The sequence below is a fragment of the Chlamydotis macqueenii genome, chromosome 8 (assembly GCF_036417535.1).
Source record: "Chlamydotis macqueenii isolate bChlMac1 chromosome 8, bChlMac1.mat, whole genome shotgun sequence".
NCBI lineage: Eukaryota > Metazoa > Chordata > Aves > Otidiformes > Otididae > Chlamydotis > Chlamydotis macqueenii.
This window is the reverse complement of record NC_141563.1, coordinates 36,774,463-36,798,885: the sequence shown is the minus strand read 5'-3', so window position 1 is coordinate 36,798,885 and position 24,423 is coordinate 36,774,463. Positions and strand designations below refer to the sequence as shown.

Genomic DNA, 24,423 nt, shown 5'->3' with positions numbered 1-24,423 from the left:
ACGGACAAGTCTGACTGAGGTGGTTGCTGCTCCCAGGCAGAGCCTACATTTGGGGAAACAAGGATGGTCTCTCCTCTGTCCACTCAGGCACCCTGGGAGTGGGAGACCTCCATAGCTTCTCTTTTCTTTCCCATTAAACCCATAGAGAATGAGTAGCTGCGTTTGCCCGTGGCTGCTCAGAGGGACTGAGCCCCAGGAGGTGCCAGATTGCCCAAACAGTGCCGGATTTTCTTCTGTTGCTCTTCAAGCACAGCTTTGGTTTCTGGGGCTCTGTGTCCTTGCCTTGCAAACTGGAAAGAGATGGTGTTTCTGCCTCTCCAGGGTCATCTTTGTGCTGGGAATTTCCATGACGTTCATCAACATCCCCGTGGAGTGGTTTTCTATCGGATTTGACTGGACTTGGATGTTGCTCTTTGGAGACATTCGACAAGGCATTTTCTACGCCATGCTCCTGTCGTTTTGGATCATCTTCTGCGGGGAGCACATGATGGTGGGTGTGACACAGAAGGGAAGGTGGTGGCCAGCCCCACTTGCACCGATACCTGGCAACTCCTTTGTACTTACTAAGTGTTGGAAACAATGCTGCGGGGACTTGATCCAGGTGAGAGGACTTCGGGCTAACTTTTGTTTTTTCTTTTTCTCCTCCTCCTCCCCACCTCTTGACCCTCTGATTAGGACCAGAACGAGCGGAATCGTCTCTCGGGATACTGGAAGCAGGTTGGACCCATAGCTGTTGGCTCCTTCTGCCTCTTCGTCTTCGATATGTGCGAGAGGTAGGCGCAGCGCACCTTGCCCGCATGCCAAAGCAGCGTGGCGGGCTCTTCCCAAGCTGCAGAGCAAGCATGGGGGTCTCTGAGGTGGTTGGCTTCTGTGGCAGCTCAGTGTTTTCTCTCCCTTTCGCAGGGGAGTTCAGCTGAAGAACCCCTTCTATAGCATCTGGACCACCGAAGTTGGCACGGAGCTGGCTGTATCCTTCCACGCGCTCAGGGCAGCTCGGTCTGCGTCGGTAGGAGATGGAGGTGTTCCCCTCCTGCCAGATACCTGTGGGGTGGGGGGCACGCTCCTCCTTTTGCTTTCACTGTCATTAATTTTGGTTACTGGGCTGAGATAAGCTAATGTGATTGTCCCCCTTCTGTGACGCCCAGCCCTCTTGCAGGAGCCTCTCCGAAGATCAGCTTCCCACATCTCCTGCAAATTTCGATCAGGCAGGCGTTTTGGTGGGTTGTCCCTCCTCGCTGCTGTGCCGAGCGCTGGGGGCTGTCGGAGCCCGGACTCCCCAGTGCTGCCATCCTCAGTGGTTGCTGCCCACTAGAAGTTTAATTATGATCTTTGGGATGGTACTAAAATATGTGAGTCGCTGGAGTCATGTTTTCTATTATTTCTGTTTAGCTCATACCATTTTCTCTTAACTTGCGCTGCGCAGATGGCCTTCATTATAGTCGCAGGAATCTGCTTGTGTCTCTATTTTCTCTTCCTGTGTTTTATGGTCTTCCAAGTGTTCAGAAACATCAGTGGAAAGCAGTCAAGCCTCCCAGCCATGAGCAAGGCTCGCCGCCTTCATTACGAGGTAACGTCCCCCTTTCTTGCACAGATTCTTTCTTTTTAAAACGCATTTTTTACCTTGAAGTCCATACTGCCACTTTCTCTAGCCATATGGTCCTGAACTGGAAGATCTGATTGGCTTTCTTGCCTTGCTCAAATGCCTTTTTGTTTGACTGCTCTGAAGTTTCTTCTTTATTTGGGTCTTTACTCCTGATGAAGTATTTTCAGCTCTCAGGAGGGTGTGTAAGCTAGCTCTCCTTTTTTATGAGTAGTTACCATCTCCCAGCTTGCTGGACAGGGTTGGAGGATAGAAGAAAATTGGCCACATTACCATTTAAATAACTGGGGCTTGTAAGGCTATCACTTCCCCATACCTCCATTTCTCCTCCTGTAATGCAAATTATTGCATTTAATGGAAAGTATTCCCAAGACCACCCTGATTTGTCTGTGGCGTGAATTCAGATTTTTGGGGTTGCCTTTTCCTAACCGAGTTGCAGGACGGAAACTGCTAGGATCAAAAAGTGACGTGTTCAGCTCATTATCCCCATTTGCAGCCCAAGATTTTGCGTGGTGTTTCTGCCCTAGCTCTCTTTATCTGCTGCAAAACACGAGGAGCTCGCTTCAAGTGCTTAAGCCGAGGGTGCCTGTTGTTTCCATGGGTGTGTAAATATTTATCACAATGTTGTTCTGTTCAATGATGGTCACTTCTGATTTAAACAGGCCAGTTATCACCCATCAGGAATGCACATAAAAACTAGAAAATGGGGCTTGGCGAGAAGTTGAACAAGATACTGAGCGTTTTTTCCATCTTTCCCTATAGCAAGAGGCAGAGGACTTCAGCTCGTGGTGTAGAGCTGCTGCCGCCATGCTCTGCGTACAAACATCTGGCAGGCGTGAATCTGGTCTGGAAGAGTTAAATTGATAGTCGTTTGTTGTGGCAGTAGGGCGCAGTAATTGCGCACACACTGACATTTCCACCAAAATTCCAGAAACAGGTTAAAAAAAACAACACGCATACAAAAACAAACCCGAAAGAATTTATAAGTAAAAACGTAAAACTAGTGAAAGCAAGTATGGTATGCAGTCCGGTTCCCCGCCGAGTGATCCTGAGCCATAGCTGCTCTTCTAATCTACATTCTTCTGTAATAGCCAGCGTAGTTTTGACAAGCGTTGGGAATTGCGGCAGTTTCCAGCCAGACCGTGGAGGTGAGGGTTAGTCTGGTACCAGTACCCGTGCTGGAGAAACACCGACTCCTCATGCTAAGCCGTGCAAGCTCTCCCCAGATGTTTGTTTAAGAAAAGCTGTGAGCTCTGAGCCTGGCTGGTGGATGAAACCCATGGGTGACGCTGACCTGCCTCCTCATCCGCGTTAACTCTTGGTAATTCAGTCACAAAAGCAAATGTAATGGAAAGCAAGAGCTGTCCAGACATGCACGCCCCGCTCGGAGCATCCGGGAGGAATGCAGACGTGTGGGGAGCGGAGAGTATGGGCTGTCGTGAACGCGGCGCAGAGGAGTGGGTGGAGGTTGTTTTGCTTTGGGGTTTTGTGGGCTGGACCCTTTTTTTCTTTGCCCTTTTTTTTTTTTTTTTTGTACTTGTGTCTTGTATATGCTAAAACCAAAAATGGGTTTTGTGGATTCTGTTAATGTGACCACTGACATTTCTCTCTAAACAGGGGCTGATTTTCAGGTTCAAGTTCCTGATGCTCATTACCCTGGCTTGTGCAGCGATGACGGTCATCTTCTTCATCGTGAGCCAGGTGAGTGACGAAGCTCGGCTCCCTCTGAGAACGTCAGCCTCCCGTTCCCTAGCTGCTAACGACATCAGCTCGCCTGCTGTTCAGACTAGGCATGCCTGTTATAAGCAGATTAGATAATAAGTTGCTTTTTAAAAAAGTTGTTTTCGTTTATTTGAAGCACTGCCATAAAATTGCTCAGGCTGAACCTTCACAAAGGCCTTTGGCTCCTGGAGAGGTTTGGGGCTGTGCTGTTTGAAAGATCAGCCAACACGGTTTAGTCATTTCTGAGAACTCAGCAAGAGGAAAATGTGCTGTTCGCATTGAAAAAATCCGGTGGCTTTATATGCCCGCAGAGAAATAACAGAATTCGGTCGTCCCTGGGTCAGCTTTGCAATCCGGCTGTTTCCAACAATATCTGTAGGGATTTATCCTGAGCTCTGACGCAGGCTCTGTACAAATGAGCTTATATTGCTACTTAAACGTACCTTGATGGTTTACTCCAGGTGACTTCTAAGACTGCCTCTGTTTCAAAGATGATGTTTCTGAGCATAGGCAGCTCGTAGCTTCAGGAGAGCCGTGGGTACAGCCTTGCAAATCCAGTATTCCAGGATTACGTTGCAGGAGCAGTTTCTCCCTCACTGCACCACTTACGCTTTGGGGTGTACATGGTGGGTCCCAGTGCAAAATACACCAGCAGATGCTTTTGCTCTCAAAAATCTGTGAGACTGGATGGATTGAGGAATGCCACTTGGCAATTCCGTTCATTGTTGGCCATTTAATGACCGTCACTGCGTATGGGCGTAACGCAGACTATCTTGTCCAGCTGTTCCTTTTAAGCTAGCTTAGCTTTTGTCTTTCCCCCTTCTGTCTTCTTCTTTAACGGAAAACCAACATTTCAGCGTGAACAGTGTCCTAGCTTCAAGTATTATTAATATTGATGATATTTTCATAAATCTTGGCAAATCTCTGCGTGCCTAAGGCTGATTCTGTCAGCCTGGGCCCTTCTCGTAAGACAGAAGCAGCAAGACAGCGTTCAGCACATTAGCGCTTCGCATTATTCATGCTGGTTTTCCTTCTGTAAAGGTCTATTTATAGAAGTCTAAGGTTTTCAGATGTAACCAGTACTCTCCTAGGTGCTGCCCTTCACGTGGCAATCTTTGCTGAACACATCAGTTACGGCAGCCGTGTATTGCAGAGTACGAAAGATTTTGTCACGCTTAAGAATGATAAATCAAAAGAAATCCTGATGCCATCATTTTGTAAGGACTGTTTTTTTCCCTGCAGATGGAGGTGAAAGAGGAGAATCCTATCCTGACTCCACTGCACCATTGGATCTGTTACTCCCTTTCCTCATTCCTGTTGAATCGACGCTATTCTTGCTGATTTACTCTAAGTTAGGGCTTTAGGGGGTCACTTCGGTATTTTCACAGGCTTTGCTCTAACTGACCAGCCCGTGCCTGTCTCCTTTCTCCCGGGCAGGTGACCGAAGGCCACTGGAAGTGGGGTGACATAACGATACAAGTGAACAGCGCCTTCTTCACCGGCATCTACGGGATGTGGAACCTCTACGTCTTCGCCCTGATGTTCCTCTACGCACCGTCGCACAAGAACTACGGTGAAGACCAGTCGAACGGTAAATGCCTCTAAATGATCTGAAGGCTGGCTTGGGAAGAAAGTGATACAACGTGGGTGATAGCTTTTATACTGATATGGTTTGTTTTTCCTAGCAGACGTTGTAATTAATGACTAGGTTAGACAGGTTTGAGTACTTAGTCAAGAGTGTCTGAAATCTTCTAGGTTGTTTTTGTACTTTTTAGCATTGCCCAGCTGTAAGTGTGTAGCTCAAATGGAGGGACAAGGAAAGGAGAGAACAGAAATCTGGGCAAGTGGAGATGGCAGTGCTCCTGGATTCCTCTATCAGCAGTCTTCAGTAGCACAGAAATCGTCCCTTGCCAATGTGTTTGTATTTAAATAACTTTAAATAAAAGCATTCATAGAAGTGTTGCGTGGTCCATAGCTCCGGTAGCTCCTGAAAGCCTGGAAGGAAGAAAACAGATCTTTTGCTTTCTAATGTCAAATATTTTATTGTGAGACCAGGCTAATGAAATAACTTTGTTTCTCAGGTGACCTGGGAGTAAACAGCGGGGAAGAGCTTCAGCTCACCACCACCATCACCCACGTGGACGGGCCGACGGAGGTTTATAAGCTGTCTCGCAAGGAGGCTCAGGAGTAACGCGGAGACGGCCTCGGCTGGGACCCAGACCAGGGGGGAGAGCAGAGGACAACAGAACGCCCTCCGGCAGGAGACCTCTCTGACCTGACTCGCTTCCCGAGCACCCCGTACCTAGTGTATTTTCACAGAGCAGTGACACCGAGCGAGACATTTGTAAACTCTTTAATATGGTGTAGTTGTTTCTGGGGGGAGGGATATTCATATTGTGTTACACTCGAGCACGTAAAAACCTGCTAGAAAAGCATTAAGGTTGCAAAGTCGCACATTCAGAGGTTGGGAAAGGGCAGAGCTGGCGCCGGGCAGTTTTTCTTTGGATGCCACGTGCCTGCACGGTGCAGGAAGCTGAGTCGAGGAGCACGTATTCCGTACTTGGAGTTTCCTTCTTGTGTGCAGCTTTAAACAAGGCGTTGATTGCGGGGGAACTAAAGCCCTATGGTACAAACATTTAATTCCACCGTTTGTAATTGCATTGAACCTTGTTTGAGGTCTTCAGTAGAGCCCTGCAGCTCCGCAGCAGACCGCTGTCACTTGAATGAAGCACGGCTGGGGAAGGGAGTAGTGGGCTGTTGAAATACGTAAGATTTTAGAAGCGGCAACGTGCTTTCTCAGGAGGTTTTACAGCTATTTGTTAAATACAGGGGAATGTAAGAACTGGATGCCTGAGCTGCAGGAGAAAGGAGCGCTCCTGTCACGAGGTCCCAGAGGTACCGGTCACAGAGCTCCTGCCTGTTCTCAGCCCCTTTGGCTTCCCTCCCTCTCGTTGTCTTCCTCCATCGTACATTTTTGTTACGGCTCATTCATTTTTATGCTGCTTACGTGCCATGGGGAGAAGAGAAAGGCCACGGGAGGGACGGCGCGTTCTTGGTTCCTGCGCCTGTGAGCTGGGCGATCCCGCTCCTCCTTGCGTTGCCGGGATGGAGCGCGCTTGGCAGAGCTGGATTCTTCCAGGGATTATCGGGCTTGAAAGAATCCGCTTGTCCCGCGCTAGTGTGGATATTTGCTTTTCAGCGCAACGGCAGACGATGAGGTTGCTCACCCCCGTGCTGTGCCTGGGCGCGTCTGGCTGACAGGCAGCGCGAGGGGAATGGGAACTGATCTGGGATGGAGGGGTAAACTGGACCGTGCTGGGGACCAGTTCATGGCATGTGCTGGAAGAAGCATGGCCAGAAGGGTCTGTGCTGCTCAGGGCACGCCTTCCAGGGCCTGGAGGAGAGCCTGAGGATGCAGAGGTCTTCATCACCTGGCACTAGTAAATGCCTGTGTTACTCCTGGTAACCTGTAACTCAGCCTCCCAGTTTTGTCCCTAAAAGACAAGAATCTGCTACTGCTGTCTGTTGCTGAAGGGTCAGAGATTAGGGAGAGAGGCGTGAAGCTTCCAGAGGCGCTGACAGGCCGTCATCCTGGGTACCGGTAGAAGCACTGTCCTGGAAAAGGCGACACATTGTCCTTGGATTCTTAAAACTTCTGAAATTGCACACCAATCGCTAGAGTATTAGAGCTGCAAAATGAAAGTATAATTGGGAGGCATCAGAAGTGAGACCACCTGTGAAACCTGAACCCCCCCTTAGCCAAGGTATGCATTACGACACGCGCCCACCCCGGTGTTTGCACAGGGCTGCGGCTCCAGGGGGGCAGCTCGGTTCAGCTCTAACCATCCCCGTCACCGTTTCCAGCGTGGTAGGAACCAAATACAGCACCCGCTTTCCTCGCCTTTTGCCTTCCCTTCCCTGCATTTCTTGAGACAAGTCAGTACTTCACCTGGGGTGAGGTGTTCAAATAATTCCTCCTTATTTTCCCAGTCCACCAGGGAATGGGGCCAGCGAGCCAGTGCCTGCCCCTCGGTGATGTGGGGGACCGGCTAGGCACCCCGTCTCCGCACCAGCCTTTCCCGGGAAGGGATTTCTCACGGGGACCTGCTGACTGTGCCAAACAAATTGCACCAGGAGGTGCTGGGCTGTTGTAATCCCAGTAAGAGTGGCACTCTGTAAAGCAGCATTAAAAATACCATTTATTAGAGCTCAGCACTGTGAAGAGAGGGAGAATGGCGTGGATAATCCTGCATCCTTTGGGTCGCTGGGAACCCTGGGCCGTGCACCATCGAACGGGTCTCTGATCAGGGTGTGGCACGCCGAGCAGACCCCGTCTGCAGAAGAGCTGCTTCATTTTTAATTGGAGCTACTATAGGATTTTCTTAAAGCAATTCTGTTCATTGTTCTATTCTGTTCCCTCCGCCCCTGGCAGCGCCTCGGCCGGGATGCAGGGTCGGACCCGAGGAACGCTGAACGCGTCGCTCCAGGCGAAGTCCCTCCTGCTGCTGTGTCCGAGAGCGTGAAGTCGCTGTAGCACAGAGTGCTGAAAGCTGCTTCAGGAGGTAGCTGTGGGTGATTTTGGATACTTGAACTGGAACACAGATAATCTTGTCTAAGTTTGGGGTTTTTTTGGTAAACTGGGATGACAGTGCCCCTGTACTGAAAGGAAATGTAGTTTAAAAGAAAATTTAAAAAAAGAAAAAGGAGGGGGCAGACTTATTGTGTGGATTCAGTGCTGGGACCACATCTTCAACAGATGGCAAACTCCTTGTAAGCAATTTCCGTAAGGAAAATAAGTGCTAGTAGGTCCAAGCAATGTTTCTACTTGCAGTAGTTCAATTACAAAGTTAATTAAATGAACGCACGTCATCGCAACTCCGGCACGTTCCTGGCTGAGTGCTCGACTTTGCAACGTTAACGTCCTTTTTCTGTTGGGTTCTTACGTGATATTTATGTTGTTCCGATAGATGCGTGCACGGTTTCTTTTACAGCTTAGTATAGCATTGCGTTTTGTAAAGGCTCCTTACAAATGGGGAACTGCAGCTTCGAAACCAAATTTGGTGTCAAACACTAACAATTTGTTTACGGGGCGCGTGTATGTGTGCGTGTGTGGGTGGGTTTTTTTATTTCTTAATTCCTAAGCCCTACTCATATGTCTCAGAAATAGTCCCTGGGTCTTATTAAAATATATCCTTTTTTTTTTGTTTAGGTTGAGTCCAGTTTTTACAGAATGCTTTAAGCAACCTGGAAAACGTGTAGTTTTGTTAATTTAAATAAAATATACGATATTGTGGATTTGTGGTCAGCCTGCTTCACTGAGTGAGAAATCGTAGCTCTGCTGCTGTGATCTTACTTGCTTTTATTTTGTCTTTTACTTCAGGCAGTTGCAAGTCGCACAACTTGTTGCTGGGGAAAACAATTGACTCGGACAGTTTTTCTCCCGCATCTCTCTCCAAATGCTTTGTGGTCAGAAAGACAATTCTTCCAGGGTTTTTGACCTTTAAAACCTTTGCTTTAGGGTTCATCGTCGGCAGAGCCATTTCTGCCTCGTCTCTGGAGCATCGGTTACAGCTCCCTTTGCCTGCAGGACGAGGGAGTTGAGCGGCTGAAGTCTGCTGCCACAGCGGGGCACAGCCGCGGGGTTTTCCGTCGGGCTCTGTCCCCTGGACCTGCCTGACCCCTCTTTCCAGCTCTGGAGTCATCACAGCTTCACTGTGAGCTTCACATGTTGGCTGCTTTCTCACTGCGACGTCAAAATTTGGGCATCCTCTTCCATCTGCTGCCATATTCGAAGGTGCTGTCTCCCACTGCTCCCCACCTTTCTGTCCAAGATCCAGAAAAGAAAAAAAAAAAGGTTTCCCAGGACTTGTGCTTAAGGAGTAATGGCAAATTTGATGATGACAGATTAATTTCAGTATCAACAGCGTGAAGTTCCTCTTGCAGTACGGGCCGCGTCGATAGAATGGCACACGAGAGGGGAACTGGGCTGCTGAGATTTAGGCAGAGCTGGTGGCTCCGTTTCTGCTGCAGCCTGCGTTGGCCACAGCTTCTCTGCCACAGTGAGGAACTAGGGCTGCTCAAAGGCAAGCGGGAGGCAGTGCAGCACTTTCAGGATCTAATGAATTTCAAAAGAGCAAATTCATGAATTTTAAATGACTAAATCCACTGCCACCTTCCCACAGGGCAGCTCTTCCGAGGTTACGGATCCAGGCCTTTGCTGCCCTCTGCTGCCACCAGAACACGGCTTTCCGCCTGATTAAAATAAAATTAATAAATCCCTCACCTCCCAAAATGTGGGAAACCTGCATCAGTGTAGAAGTTCCTGTTACCTGCAAGGTGCTGCTCGGGGTCAGAGCTGTCCCCAGGAGCTTCGTGCTTCTGTGCCGCTGGGCAGGGATGCAGTGAGAGCTGGAGAGGAGTGGGAAAAACTACCGGAGAGTTTCCTTAAAAGGCTGTCTGGGGCTGGCATGAGCAGCCCAAGTCACGGGGAGCAGGGAAATGGGTTGTGAATAGACCTCTGTGGGAGAGCTGGGGGCCACAGTTCTTGAGGTCAGCAAATGGTCTTCGGCTGGAACAGTCTGACTGGTTTTCTTATTACACCCCTTTCCGTGTTTTCTTAGGAGAAGTCTGGGACCAGAGTCCCTTTCGGCTCTAAAACCAGTTTGTGACTGAAGAGCAAAGCCAGGAGCTGCAGCAGACTCCAGCGCAGCCGTGTCTGCCGTTCCTTTGCTCCCAGTCGCGCCGGTGCAAGGTGAGGTGTAAGCGTGCGGCGCTGGGCTGCTCTCCTTCAGACAGAAACCTCCGCGCGGGGTGACGGCGATGCCCTGGGAGGGCATGGTAGGCGAAGGAAAGCCTTGGGGAAGGGTGACAAAAATGACTGTAGGTGGTGTGGCTGTGTCTCACCGCGTGCCTCCTGGCCACAAGCTCCAGCAGCAAGGCTTGCGGGATGGATCTGGCCCTCGTTTCCCAGCTTAAAAATGGAAGAGGCAACTTGTGACTGGGTGAGTTTGAGGGTCCCAGCAGTGATACAAGGCTGTCCCCAGTCTGCAGTGGTGCTGGGGAGCACTGGCTGGGGAAAGGGAGGCGCTGGCGTTTTCTCCTTGTCCCTTTTATTCCACTCTCAGCAGTCCCCAGACGATTGGCATGTTGTGGGACACTGAAACACATTCCACCTCCCACCACCAATCCTGTAGCCCAAGGGTACTGTGTGGGATTTAATGATGATGAAAATAAAGCATTGGCTGTATTGCCGGGGAAAGAATTTCAGGAGACTGAACTGCAGGCGACAAGATGCACAGAGCTGAGGGCAGCTGCTCGCGTCCGCTCCGGGTCTTGTTATAAACGTCTGTCACTCCTGCTCTCAAAGATGAGGCACAGTTGGTGCGTTTTTATTGGGGTAAAATAAGCACTCAGCAGCAACAGATTTATTTTTGGAAGGATTTTGCTCTGTGGTTGGCACACAGACGTCTGTCACAGGTCTGCTTTCCTACTTAGTGCCTGATGTTTCACTGTACAAGAGCCGATGGCTCTTTCAGTTTTTCTCTTGTCAGAGACTATTACAGGAAATCAATATGAACTTCAGGCTTTAGATCTAGAGTTTTACATGAAATACAAGATCTTACCATGGCTATAATTGTTGGTGCCTCCTGCCTCTCCATCTCTGACGTGTAAGAGGTAAATCTGGAGCTGGTGCTGCACAGGGCGAGCCTTCCCCGGAAGGAAATCCACACAGGTGCCGACAGCTGTCACACCTCAAACAAAACCCAGCTCTGGGGTGCCCCATCTGTGCTCAGGCACGAGCACTCCTCACTCGTCCTCCCTGCCAGCAGCAAGCGCGGAGAAGGCAGCGGTGGGGACTCTATGTGTGGGCCTAAAGCAAGGCTCCCCCTCCATCCCAAAATCATTGGTCTGCAGGATTCCAGCCGTGTAGCTCCAGGATGAAGTTAAGAGCAGACAGACTCTCTTTTCTAAAAGAAACCAGTGAAGTTTGGTGGGGTGTGCCCCCGTGCTTGCTAAGCAATGGGAAGGGGGGATTTACCACCCTAAGCACGGATAGAAAAGCAGCGAGGAGCACTGCCTGGGCTTGGTGACCTGGAAAAGCACGCTCTTGTGCAGTCCCGGCAAGTCCCAAGGGAGCCCTGTCATAACGGAAACAACCTCTGGCAACGTCCCTACAGAAAAGGGATTCTGATAATCTTCACCCGTCCCTTCTGCGGGTCCCCACCGCTGCCCTGCACCAGCTCGCAGCTCCAGACGTTCCCCAGGCACTTTTCCGGAGCGGTAGCAACAGCAGGCGAAGCAGCAGACAGTGCCTCTCCCTCTGTGCTCTGCCTTCTGAGGAGGCAAACAGCTGATTCCCATTTAAAGCTTCCTTTTAAAACTTCTCTGGTTGTTGTCAGCTTCAGCCCAAGCAAATCCTGACCGACAGCGGGGCATTCAGCCAGCGTCTCGTGGCCGTGTCCCTCCTCAACCGATCTGTCCCCTCCAGGACAGAGGTACTGCACAGGACACGTCTCTCTCCTCTCCATCCTTTCTCCAGGGAGGCTGGAGACCTTCCCGCTCCTCTGCCACTGACAAATTGACTCACAGCTTCTTTCCTACTGTTCTCACTGGACAAGAGTCAGAAATCCTTCCCCAAGCACAGGAGCCCGTTGGCTTTTCACATCGCTTCACTTATCAAACAAATACCTCTTGGAAAGAGCTGCCTTCTCGCTCGTGCTGCTCTGGGCTCCGTTCCGCACCCAGCTCGGCTGCCTAACGCGAGCAAAACACAGCCGGCAGGCTGGGCTCCGCGGCTGGGAGAGACCTGCCAAAAAGGACGGGATCCCAGGCACAACCAGCTAATTGGGTTCAGATGGACAGCGGCTGAGGCACGGTAATCCTCCCAAAACCTTGGAAGGCTTGGAAAACGTCTGAAAATGGGATATCCGCCTTTGAGCGAGCATGGCTAGCTGAGATAGCGAATAAGCTACTAATTACTAGTTAGCATTTCATTGTGGCTAATAAATACCTCATAAACACCAGAAATGATGTTTTCTAAATCAGCTCTGGAAATCCCCGCTAATGACAGGATTCAGGCGGAGGGAATGGCTGAGCAAGTCATCCTGCCTGGAGAGACGAGAACCGTAAATTCAGCCACGCGAGGGACAGGAATCGCTTTCCAGCAAAGAGGTGAGAGGTGATTAAATCTTCTGAGCTAATTGCAGCAGGCAGAGCTGCGTGGGACTCGGTGCCTGCTACAGCCCCGCCGCTCGTGGGTCTGCCGGGACTCAAAACCGCAGCAAAGGCGGGCGAGAAAGGGAAACCCTTTCAAGTGGACACAAGCATTAAAAAGGGCTGACAACAACTTTTGTCACGGCTTAGCCGAGTTTTCGTCTGTGATGCTTGCAGGCACTCACGCCGCAGCCCGAGGGACGCAGGGAAGGGAAGCCTTTGCACAGGGACAGTCTCTTCTCTTGGAGAGAAAATAATTTAATTCCCCCAAAAAAATCCCTGCAGGAGATTAAATGCACAGAGGACTTTCGCTGCCAAATGCACGTCGTCGTGAGAGCCCAGGTACCAGTATAGCACCCTGTGGACTGCAGCATCCCCGAGGACATGGTCCTGGAGAGCTGGATAAGCTGCACTGCCCTGGTTTCACAGGCTTGGGCACAGGCACTGGGGGAAGGTCTTGCTTAAATGGTTTTGATGGAAAACTACAGGCAAAGAGCAGGAAATAGCGGTTCGAGGTTCTCTTGGCAGCCCAGGAGGAAGAGTTCCTCCAGCTTGCTGAGGCACTGGGACGGGAACATGATGGAGGGATTCAGGGAACAGCCATACGGCTGCTCCAAAAATCAGATGGAAATGTGGTCGGCTCGGGAGTCAGCGTGCTCCAGCAGGTACCTCAGGAACAGCTTTCGTGCTGCAGCAGGTGGAAACACGGAGTCTGAAGGACGGGAGGTGGGGAGAGGCAAGAGGGAAACGGGCACAGGTCAGCTGACAGTGCCAGATGCCTTCAAGCGGGATGTTTTAGGATTACACCTGGATTTTAAAGCTAAGATGTTTCGGGATTGCAGAAGCCATAACCAAACGAAGAGCGAAGGGCTGCTGAGTGACAGCCTGTAGAAGATCGCTGCTGACGTGCCCAGGCAGATCTCCACGAGTTCCTACGCAGCGAAACCTGCGCGGGAGCACGCTGCTGCCAGCACGCGTGGGCCTCCGGGCACGCATGTCAAGCATCGCCGAGCAGGACTACGCCTGTCCTCTGCACACTTCTGGGCGCCTCTCCACCGCGACAATGCCTCTCACGTTCCACGACACGAGGCGTTTGGTTTTGCTCACAGCCTAACACGCGTAACCTTACATCGTGACCCAGCAGGCAGCCCTTACACCTTCACACCTGCGGAGCTGAGCACAGGTTTGTTGAGATGACTAAGGAGCAACAGGAGAAAATCTCCTGAACAGCATCAGCTCTCCACATAGTTGTGATTCAGCGGCTGTGATTACAGCATTAATGATTCCCTCATGTGACAGACGTGCAGTTTATTAGAACTAATTTCCGTCCCTTTGTATGAAGCAATGTTGATTAGGGCACTGTTAAAGAGATTTGGTTGACTCCCCTATTTTAATTTTCATTTTTTAATTATACCATTATTATTATTTCAGACAGGAACTTTCAAAGTAGCTCGGTGCAACCGGGCACCTTGTTGGCTTTAGAGGCTTTTTTTTAAGGTCTTGGTTACAGTTCTCATTATTTTTGGATGGCTCTTGATGCAAGTTCTACCTCGGGTGTTTCCGAGTACCTTACAAAAGTTGGGTGTTCTGCTTGTATGTTCTGCTTGATTTCTGAGAATCAGCCCGAATCTTTATCAGCAGCTGACTTTGCGATAGCTTCCCTCTGCATCTAAACCAGCTGGCCCAGCAGCTGAGCATCTGCTTTCCTTTTTCCCAAGTAAATAATGCAGTGAGGACAGGAGCTGACAGGGCCTCCTGTTAAGATTGAAACTCTTTGAGAAAATCCTCTGGGCTTTTTGCGTTGGACAGAGCAGTATGAAATAAGTCCAAAGACCTTTTTTTTTCAGTCTGGGATAGGAGACAGGCATTACAGGGCTGCTCTGTAAGGATTCAAAATAGGTGAGAGAATAGCATGGAGCCGGTGAGGCAGCAAGTGTCAGAGAAATAAGAAACGACAACGTGGAAAACCACAAATGGAAGAATAAGCTTGGGGGAGGACTGAGAAATCTTTCCTCCACAAGAACTCACTAGCACTTTAGGTGCCGCTGTACCTCCCAAAGCGAGATTTGGCTGCAGAAAGAAGTTGCCTAAGTGCTTAACTAAGAGACAGAAACACAAACAGGACTGGTATCGCTGCAGCAGCCTTCCGCACGGCAGATGCAGGCTTGGTAATTTTTCTATCGAAGTATCCTTGTGCAGCGGGAGAGAACCGGGGCCACCAGAAGTCAGGATGTGCCCGGGTTGTGTACAATCCAGGTAGGACCCCATGCGTAAACGGTTCGTGAAACGCATTAATTTTTAGCAGGCTAAAAATGTACGGCGGGAAGACGAGGTGTGACAGCAGGAAGATGTGGCAGCACAAAGAGGGCAAACAGGGCAGGAGAAACAGGCAAAAAAAAGCTTCTCAATGCAAAATTAGCAGCAGAACCAAGGTGTCTCTGTCTAATCTGCAGATGCTCAGTTGTGGTTCCTCAGTTCCTCAGCAGCAGCTGAGCTGTGGGGGGATTGCAGCTGCTCCGATGCGGAAGGCTGTCACAGCCCTAACCACCTCCTCACGCGAAGCCAGTTTGGTTCCTGGTGCCGATCTCTTCTCGAATCGCTGCTCAGGACAAAGACAGGCACAGGTCCGGTAAGGCGAGCACTGGTGTGGGCAAAAGCTTCCTCCAGCATCAGGAAGAATGAAAACCATTCACAGGCCCGGAGAAAAGGGCGAGCTCCTGTTGCACACGCGGCCGTGCTCACACCAAGATGTTTCAAGGCGTGAAGACCTCATGCCAAGGAAGAGGTTACAGGTCCAAGGCTTTACTTTGAGGCCAGCTCCTCAACAGCCACGAGCTGGCAGAAGTCCGTTGCCTGCAGCGAACATGGGAATAAACCCACGGCAAAGCAGGGTGAGGTTTCTGGGGAGAGGTGAAAAGGTGAGATATTGCCTTCACGAGGCTTTTGCACAGTTGGCTTCCAGACGGGGAAGCTCTGGTCCAAGGCCAAGGTCGTGCTTACAAAAAAAATGACTGATCTAGAGAAAAAAAAAAGAGAAGAATTCTCATCCAGGCAATGCAACAGGGCCCTCCCTGTCACAGACACGGGGATGGTTTTAATTGTCGTGGTGGGAGATGTTGCTGTCAGACTGGCTGTCCTCGGAAATCAGGGCTGAACACATCAGCCTGAGAAATGCCCAACCTCTCCCCGAGGAGAGCTGACCCCTGCCAGCGTGCCGGGCAGAGCAGCACTGCTCCCGTGCTGGTTCTCCATCGCCAGCTGGGCAATTAAGATGTCCAATTAACCCGCTAAGGGGCCAGGCGCGGCCCCCGGGGTGGAGGCCGGTGCGGTCCCGCTCTGGGTGCAGGTGGGTGGCTCTGGAGAAGCGGGTTTGGGGGCTGACTTGGGGGGGGCTGCCTGCCCTCGGGCCGGGGGTCGTCGGTGCCGAGCTCCCTCCGTGGCGGTCGGCAGCCATTTTGGGGCGTGAGGGAGGGCTCGTCGAGGCGGGGTGGGAAGGGGAAGGCGCTGCGGGAAGGGGGGCGGTGGCGGGGCCGGGGAGGGGGCTGCGGTCCGCCGCTTCCCGCCGCGGGGCCGTGAGGCGGCGGCCGAGCGCGGGGCGCCCTCTCTCGCCCGCCATGGCGGCGGCTTGAGGCGGGAGCGGGGCGAGGAGGCGGGAACGCGGGCGGGCGCTGCGGGGCCGGCTCTCTCGGCCCCCCGGGCCGTTTTGGGAGGCTGCCCATGGGGTCTGCCTTCAGAGGGGGCGTGTGGAGAGACGGTGTTTTGGGGAAATCGCGCATTTATGAATGAGGAATCATACGACTTGTGTTCGAAATACAGCTCTCTTATCTGCCGGTGTGGTGGACCTGAGCTGCCACAGCCCGAAAGCTTTGGCGGCTTCTCAGGGGCAGGGCTGCAGGAGTGCACCCCTGCCGCTTTTAATGGCGGGGGGGCGGTGCTGCAAAGCCGGCCCCTGTTTTAAGCGTTAAAACAAAATCAGGTCGGGTGCAGCAGCTCCCGGGCGCCTGCGGTGCAGGGGAGGCGGGGGCGGCCATCCGCGCCGGCAGCCCCTGCCGCTTTCGGGGGCCCGGCAGGCGGGGGTGGATGGAGCAGGGAGGAAGGCTGCGGGGCCGGCGCTGAGCCGAGGAGGAGGAGGAGGAGGAAGGCGGCGGGGGCAGGCAGGGAGCCGAGCCCCCCCCTCGCCGCAGCGGCGGGGCTCCGGGCGGAGGCGGCGCGGCTTCCCCGCTGCCGGCGGGCGATTCCGGTGCGGCTGGGCTGGACGGCGGAGCCGATGGCGGCAGGTGAATCGCTTTTCGCGTCTCGTAGCAGGGGGTGTGTGCCCGGGGTGGTTTGTTTCTCTTTAACGCGAGAAAAAAAAAAAAAAGGATGGGAGGGGAATGACGACTTAATCGCTTATTTCACTAGCGTACCGTAAAATTACCGAGATGGCGTGAACGATTTCTTTCTCTTTCTCTCCCCCTGCTCCTCTCTTTTGCCCCCCTCCCTTCCCCGCAGCCCGCCTCTGTGTAGGGGTGTGTAAACTCGAAGAAGTCGGGCTTTTTCCCTTAAAAATCCTCAGGCGTGTCGCAGCGCAGCAAACATGCCTGAACAAAGCAACGATTACAGGGTGGTCGTGTTCGGGGCGGCGGGGGTTGGCAAGAGCTCCCTGGTCCTCCGTTTTGTGAGGGGAACTTTCAGGGAAACCTACATCCCCACCATCGAAGACACGTACCGGCAGGTGATCAGCTGCGATAAGAGCATCTGCACCCTTCAGATCACGGACACCACGGGAAGCCATCAGTTCCCCGCCATGCAGAGGCTGTCTATATCCAAAGGGCACGCGTTCATCTTGGTCTACTCCGTCACCAGCAGGCAGTCCATGGAAGATCTTCAGCCCATCTTTGAGGAGATTTGTCAGATTAAAGGGGACATCCAAAAAATCCCGATAATGCTGGTGGGCAACAAAAGCGACGAGACCCAGAGGGAGCTGGATGCCAGCGAGGGGCAAGCGCTAGCCAGCAAGTGGAAGTGCTCCTTTATGGAGACGTCAGCCAAAATGAACTACAACGTGCAGGAGCTCTTCCAGGAGCTCTTGAATCTGGAGAAGAGGAGAACTGTCAGTCTCCAGGTGGACGGAAAGAAATCCAAGCAGCAGAAAAAGAAAGATAAACTGCAAGGCAAGTGCTCTGTTATGTGATTGACTTTGGCTGGACTCGCACCGCTGCGTGGTGTAATCGGAGCGTGGACTCCCACAGAAAATACATTTCTGCTGGAGGTTTCAGACGAATCCGTGCCTTACAGGGCTACTGCTTCTCTCTGAAATCTCCGCTGGGTTATTTTATGTGTTGGTTTTAAAGAGGATGGCTTTCTGCATGTTTATTTTTTTAAAACAATAAATGTTCAATGTTAGCAATGACATGTGACCAGAAGTTTTTAATGCAACAACTTACATGTTTGTTTCTAACTGACATTTTTCTCTTCTGTAAACATCTCTATTCCTGTGAGTACAGGCTAGTTTTAAATGTTTCCATCCTATTAGCTTGAAAGAAATCATGGTGTCTGTAATGTGTGTATTTCAAAAATGTTTTTCAGGACTCTGTTGACCAGAGCAAATCTTTAACAGAGCTCAGCATTTGCACTGCAAATGAACATGTACGTGGCTCCAGGTGCTTATATTTTTGGCAGACAGACTGGCTTGCCTACCAAAGATGTGGGTTTTCCATGGCAGAAGTTGTCCTGTGTGCTATGCAGTTCCTGAGCCTTCGGCAGTTCTGCGCCTGATTACAGCTCTAGCTGTGTATAATCAGGCTGTTTGCTTCCCACCCCCCCTTTACCCTGGCTTGTCCAGTTCACTGAGGCAGGAGGTTCCACGTGCTCTGGCTCCAAATCCAGGGGTGATTCTCGGTGTCCCTAAGCAAGAGCTGCCCCCTTCACGAAGGAATCGGGTTGTTGTAAGTACCAGTTGATGTAGTAGCTGGTTGTCTTGGCGATTGCCCTTTCCTTTCTCAACCCTCAGTCTGGTTTTGCATGTGGCTGAAGTGACTTTTCCAGTCTTCCTGGAGTTCTCTTAGATATTTTTTTGCCCTCTCTTATTTAATCTGAGTTACCCAGGTTTTGGTTGAGATTCAGGACAAGTTGGTTCAGGTAATGCTGCTTCAGCAAGAAACGTCTAAACCTGGAAGCTGCGTGTTCAAAGCAAACTCCTCTCTGGTGGAAACTTAGCAGATGCTTCCCACAAGTGAAAGGACCAGAGACATGGGCTTAGTCTATCGCATGTCTCCCTCCCTCTGCTTAATTTTTTTTTTTTTTACTATTGTTAACAAGAGACAAGCATGATAAGCCGCATTTGCAGTGCATGGTTGAGAAAGATTTCAAGAAAATAAGTGCAAGTATTTGTTATCAGCCTATGCCATAGTTCTCCTACTTTGTGTACGTATTAGTCCAAGCAGAAGACTCTAAGGCCTGAAGGTTTGGTTTTTAGGCAGCAACATAGTATTGACGCAAGAGACATGGGAGAGAGGAGTTGCTTCTTTTTATAGCACTTTTCTAGTGAAATGATTTTGTTGTTGAAGATGAACAAAACATGGAACAGGAGATGCTGGAAAGTACAAACCCTTTCCTAGTTTGAAAGCAATAGTGTCTATTAATAACTGCTGGGTTTCTACATGAGATGCTAGAGAAGGGCCTGTTCTCTCAGCCATTAGCTGTTCGTGTGTTGCAGACTAATACGCAAAGCCATGAGGTTTGTATCCTGTTAATATCTCACATATCTGAACAACTCTTACAATGGGTGCTGGCTCCTGATGCTCCCTTGTCTCCTCTGTGTCCGTGAGCCGCTTTTCTGGTCTCCGCAGGCTGCTGCTACGCAGAGATGAGGGGTCAGCTCCGTGTGTGCCGGGGGAGTCTGCCCCAGTTACAGCTGCAGCCCTCACACCATTTGATTCAGCAGAAAATCTTACTCGTTACGGTTTCAGAAACCCAAGCAAGCTCTGCATGAGTGTTCGGTGCTGACTGAAATGTTACGCGTACTTGCCGAAATAAAGTGCCGATTTGCCAAGCTGATACAAAGGCTCTACACCTGATTTTTTTCTTGCTGGAGATGATCTCCCGCAAGCTTCCTGTGCGGGAGTTGTGGTGCCGACTGCTGTAGAAGCAGCCATAATGGCTTTGCTTGAAAATAACTCTTGCTTTTGTTCCTCTCTAACTTTATGCATGGATTTTGATCTCTCTGTTCTTTCATTTCCAAGCAGTTATGCAATGCTTCTCTGTGGGTCGTTTTTAGCTTCTGGCAATTATTGTAAAGGCTATTTCAGTTGCACTCCAGCCTTTGAATCCCCTATAAGTCATTTTATATTTAAGCCTCTTTAAAATGTCATGAGACCTAATAATGTCTCTACAACTCCCACTGCCTTCACGGAGATGCCTGTGCAAAGGCAGGGCAGCGTGTGTCTGCAGTTATTCACGCAGCCGAGCTCTTCTGCGATGTGTCATTATCGCTGCGGTGTTTTCCACCTACCACCCATGCGGAGATCGCTCCGGACGGGGGTCCGGCAGAGCACAAGGAACAAAACGGGCTCCGTCCCTCCCGCGCCTGGCAGATCCCCCAAGCTGCCTTGGGGGGCTGTGAGAGGAGGTCCTGCGGGACCGCGTGGGCAATGGAGATGCTCGGATGCTCCCGGCGATGCAGGGAGGTGGTGTGGGGGTGTCGGCACCCCGAGCCCCAGCCTGGGAGCCTCGAGCAGATTGGGATCGAGCGACGCCTGGTGTGGCTGCCTTTCATCCCGTGTCAGTCATCGACGTTTTGGGTGTGCTAGGTCAATTGTATCGTGGATTAAAACTGTATTAATAAATACATTGTGTAATTGTATTTGTTTCCATATGAACTGAACTAGTCTGATTTTTGTGTGTGTAATCTATCATTCCTGTAAGGAGGGAAATTTATTTTAATTGAACTGATGCCTATCAAGATGTTGGCTGTTAAAAGTTCCGTACAAATCTAAATTAAAGGGTAATAACTTCACAGTCTTCCAGGGAGCTTGTATAGCTAAATGACTGTATTTAGTAACAGCTTGAAAAATACCTTATTGCTTGGGGACGCTCGCTAATCGTTACGAAACAGTGGCCACGTTCCACTTGTAAATGAACGTTACTTCATAAAGCTTGTACTGGGATCTGCTTCCTCGTAACCAGCATCTAGTGGGTTCGCGCGTGCTGGCGCAGACGGCGGCATCGTTCCTCTTGGGCTAACGTCGGCGTTCTGGAGTGATGGTGTAGCTGGGAAGTACAACCCTCAGACTGGCTCTGGGAATAGCTGAAGATCCATCGGTTTTCGGGACTGATGGGTAAGTCTTTGCTAAAACTGAACTCGAAGTAGTATGTGCCTCTTGCAGATAGCATTTGAGTTTATTGCACACGTGCTTACGTTTTATTTCTCATGCAGGAGCATTTTGCTGAGTTAAAGCTGTATATATAAAGCAATATAAAGCATAATAATTGTTTTTCTGTAAGAATTAAAATGTTTTGCAGTGTAAGGAGTGTACATTGAAGTAAATGTTTAAAACCTTTTTTGAATAAGTGCAGTTAAAGTGAACAGATTTGATTTGTTGAGGTTTATTTTTTAAAAGAAAAAAAAGTTCCGATGAAAGACATTCAGGTAAAATCGTTTGTCTGAAGTAAACAAGCAGTTCTGATGTCTGATGGATACCTCTTGTATTGTGTCACAGGCTTTGTCCTTAGCTGCTGTTTGCCAACAGAATGCTTTTTCGTGAGGCAGCGACAACGTGCTTTTTACAGAGCTATTTCTGCATCCTGTCAGCTCTTCAGCTTGGAGACATGCCTTGACACGCAGTTCGTATCTAGCAAGCGGGATGGGAACTCACTGTTTCTCACGTTGGTTGTTTTTCTCCTTTTTCTTTATTTTTCTCATTCGGTCAAACTTCATTCACTCTCAGAACTTGCTGTTTTTCCAAAATGTTCTTCACGAGTTCAGGTGTGGTGAGACGAGGTCACGGAAGACGCTGGTACAACTTGTTGAGTTGCTATTACTGCCTCCGTAACATCCTTCCAGGGTCACGAGGCGAACACCGTTAACTGCAGAAATCCTCTGTGCAACGTCCTGAATGAATCATGAGAGCTGTCGGTAGCCCGAGTGGCTGGATGAAAACATTTTGGGGAGAGTAGTTGTGTTTACTCGCTGCCCTCTGCCTGAGGAGTTACTGAGGACTGGCAGTTTAGCTGTGACCAGCTAGGTATGTATTTCCAGCGCTGATGTAACCCCCTCTTTCAGTTTCCCCACCAAACAGCTGCTTTAAGCTGGAAGCAGCGTGGAATGAGTGGAGCCTTAACACAGGTTTTCCTTAGATCTGCATTTCAGGATCTCAAGCTTGCTTTAAAGCTTGGCTCAAACTTTGCTCCAAAAAAAAAATCAGTTCCTTGCTTTCTGCTGCTGTAGAGCTCTTAAATAATTTTCAGAGACAGCAGTGTGGTTCGTTCCCGAGGACTTGTTAAGCAATGTTCAGACTAGGAGGTGTCGAAGCAGGAAAGGTTTAATGGACAAAGATAATAGCACTGCAGGCCTTCTGTTTCTTTGCTGGAGGAAAAATCGTTATGGCACCTTTCATTTTAAAGCTGTTCCAAGGTTTCCTCTCTGCAATGCAGAAATTCAAACGTTTCTCAATTAGTAATACTTAGTATTTCCTCGCAAGCTGGCTTGAGGCAGCTCCCTTCCAGAATCTGGCCAACAAAATCAGTGTCAAGAGAAAATACCGGGGAGGAGAATCACGAACAGAGCTTCTGCGACTTGCAAGAGAAAAATGTGAGCAGTAGCTGGAGTGTCCACCCACACACGTATTTTAAAAACAAGCAGCCAGAATATTGCTGTGTTCTAATTCCTCTTCCCAGAGCAAAGCGGGCACATGATTAATGTAACAAGCAGCTCGGAATAATAAGCAAGAGTGGTTTACATGCGTGGTCCGTAGCTACCAGGTACTCGGAGTAAAGCGCGTCTTAACCATCGTCTGCTATCTTCCGCAGTTTCTGTGGCGTAAATTAAGTACGTCAAACGCTTCTAAGAGCTGATGAAAATGCTACAGACTGCTTTAAACCGATTGCAGCATAATAATAGTTAAGGGATATTGCTGCATGCTAGGCTAGCACTGCTACCCCGAATTATTTTGGTTTTTTTCCCCTCCCATCTAATAAAGCAAAAGGACAGGAGGAGCGGAGAAGGGAGGGGACGACCCACGTGCCGGCGCTGCCTTGGCAGGGCCGCCTCTCTCCTGCGTGGGGTCGCGATGTCCCGGGGTGGCAGAGCCTCGCCTCGCTGGCGCGGTGGCGGCAGGCGCGGGGCTGGCTGGGTGCGCTTCATCCAGCCCCGTTTGCCGCTGTCTGTTCCTTTCGGATTTCCAGCAGGTCTGAAAATCGGACAAAGAGAGTGTGCTTTCCTGGCTCGGCACAGAACCAGAGTCTGCAGGAGAAAGCGGGATTTTCCCAATTCTGTGTATTGATTGATGGTCAATGCAGTGATTGGTATCTGTTGGAGACTGGCTTCTCTTTAGCTCTGGTGAAAATTAAGCACTGGGGTAAGTGCTGGCCAAGAGGCAGAAGCAGAATCCAACCAAACTCACTTCTCCTTGTGCACGGCTTTCCCCAGAAGTGCCCAAGGGACTGAGGCGCTCGGTCCCTGTGGCTCCAGAGGCCTGAGGGAATAAGGCACTGCGCAGCCTGCGTAGTTTGGCAGTGTCGGTCCTTAATACAGAATCAGTTCACCCTGCTCTTCTGGGCTGCTCCTCCGTTGGAGTTACAACGGTAACTCCAGAGCAAAGTACGCGTGTGTTCCTTGTGGAAACTGTCTCCCCCGGAAGGGATTGGATCTGTTTTTAATGACTGCAATTTAAGACACTTTGGTGGTAGCGATGTATTATTAACACACCCATGACAAGACCCCTGCATGTCACCAGCTCAGCCCCTGATGGCCCCTCCAGCTGCAGGGAGATGGTTTTCCTACACCTGTGGATGCTGCCCCGGTGCCTAAACATCTGGGCGGCACGGAAGTAAAAGCCTTGCACCTTCACCGTCAGCAGGATCCTTGTTGTTTCACCGCTGCTTTTTGGAACGGGCCCTTCTGAGGTGACAGCTGGGCGTACCCAGAGGTGAGACTGGAATAAAACGCATCAGCGTCATAACAATACCCAAGGCTGAGCACCCGGAGCGTGGCGTGATCGCCCGCCCCGCTCCTCAAACGGAGAGGGCTGCGCTGGCGTGTCGTGCGGGTAAGCGCGGGCTGTTCCCGTCCCAGCTCCAGCCCTGCCGCGGGGCGAGCCTCTGAGCGGGGTGGGAGGCAGGCAGAGCACCACGCCGAACTCTCCGGCACGGGGAGCGGCAAGGAGCTTTCTTTTTATATCTCAGTGATGCATTTATGCTTTTCAGACTAAAAATACCTAAAGATGGAGATACGAAGAGTCTTCTCTCCTACGTTGCCGTTTCTCCTTTGTTCCTGCGTGGTTTTCTCCAACTGCTGCATCCCACCAGCTGCCTCAGGCTGCCCGTGGGCTCCCAACGAGGCAGGGGATGAGCAGCTCGCACCCAGGCAGTTAAAAATCTCTCCTTGGAGGGAAAAATCTGCCTGTGAAGTGGAGTCCCTGGCCCGAGCTGCAAGGCGTGGGTCTGTCCCTGGGCAGTCCTGACGTGGCATTGCTACAAAGTAAAGCCCACAGAATGAAAGGGGAGGAAAATTAGTAAATAAGGGGGTGCTGGCACTCAAATTGTTTCAATGCTTTACTAGCTGGCCAAGCTGCAACGGGGAGATTGGCTGATCACTTGATTATCTGGAAAGATTAGCCAGAACGTGGCTTAAAAATGGCAAATATTTCTATTGACTGTAAGAAATGGCTCTTTCCCGGAAACGTAATTCC

General features: G+C 50.6%; 2 protein-coding genes across 3 annotated transcripts in view; both read left to right on the top strand.

Annotated features, from left to right (window-relative positions):
* WLS (Wnt ligand secretion mediator) overlaps positions 1 to 8,615 on the top strand; it is a 35,301-nt gene extending 26,686 nt beyond the window's left edge. The window contains exons 6-12 of the mRNA XM_086753860.1: positions 322 to 490; positions 676 to 773; positions 904 to 967; positions 1,424 to 1,567; positions 3,218 to 3,301; positions 4,760 to 4,913; positions 5,404 to 8,615. Of these exons, the coding sequence (XP_086609986.1) occupies positions 322 to 490; positions 676 to 773; positions 904 to 967; positions 1,424 to 1,567; positions 3,218 to 3,301; positions 4,760 to 4,913; positions 5,404 to 5,513 (823 nt within the window). The 3' untranslated portion in view covers positions 5,514 to 8,615. The remainder of the gene's footprint in view (positions 1 to 321; positions 491 to 675; positions 774 to 903; positions 968 to 1,423; positions 1,568 to 3,217; positions 3,302 to 4,759; positions 4,914 to 5,403) is intronic.
* A 7,144-nt stretch (positions 8,616 to 15,759) lies between these two features.
* Positions 15,760 to 20,390, top strand: DIRAS3 (DIRAS family GTPase 3). Of its 2 annotated transcripts, none has more exons than XM_086753988.1 (2): positions 15,760 to 15,881; positions 17,027 to 20,390. In XM_086753988.1, the coding sequence occupies exon 2, from the start codon at positions 17,112 to 17,114 to the stop codon at positions 17,706 to 17,708; it is 597 nt and encodes a 198-aa protein (XP_086610114.1). In that variant the 5' UTR covers positions 15,760 to 15,881; positions 17,027 to 17,111; the 3' UTR covers positions 17,709 to 20,390. The 2 variants fall into 2 exon arrangements, with proteins under 2 accessions (XP_086610114.1, XP_086610113.1); XM_086753987.1 differs by lacking the exon at positions 15,760 to 15,881 and adding an exon at positions 16,703 to 16,812.
* The last annotated feature ends 4,033 nt before the right edge of the window (positions 20,391 to 24,423 follow it).

Bases quoted from the DNA above. Each gene is read 5' to 3' on its own strand.
- DIRAS3 (XM_086753988.1), top strand. From the start codon at position 17,112: ATGCCTGAACAAAGCAACGATTACAGGGTGGTCGTGTTCGGGGCGGCG.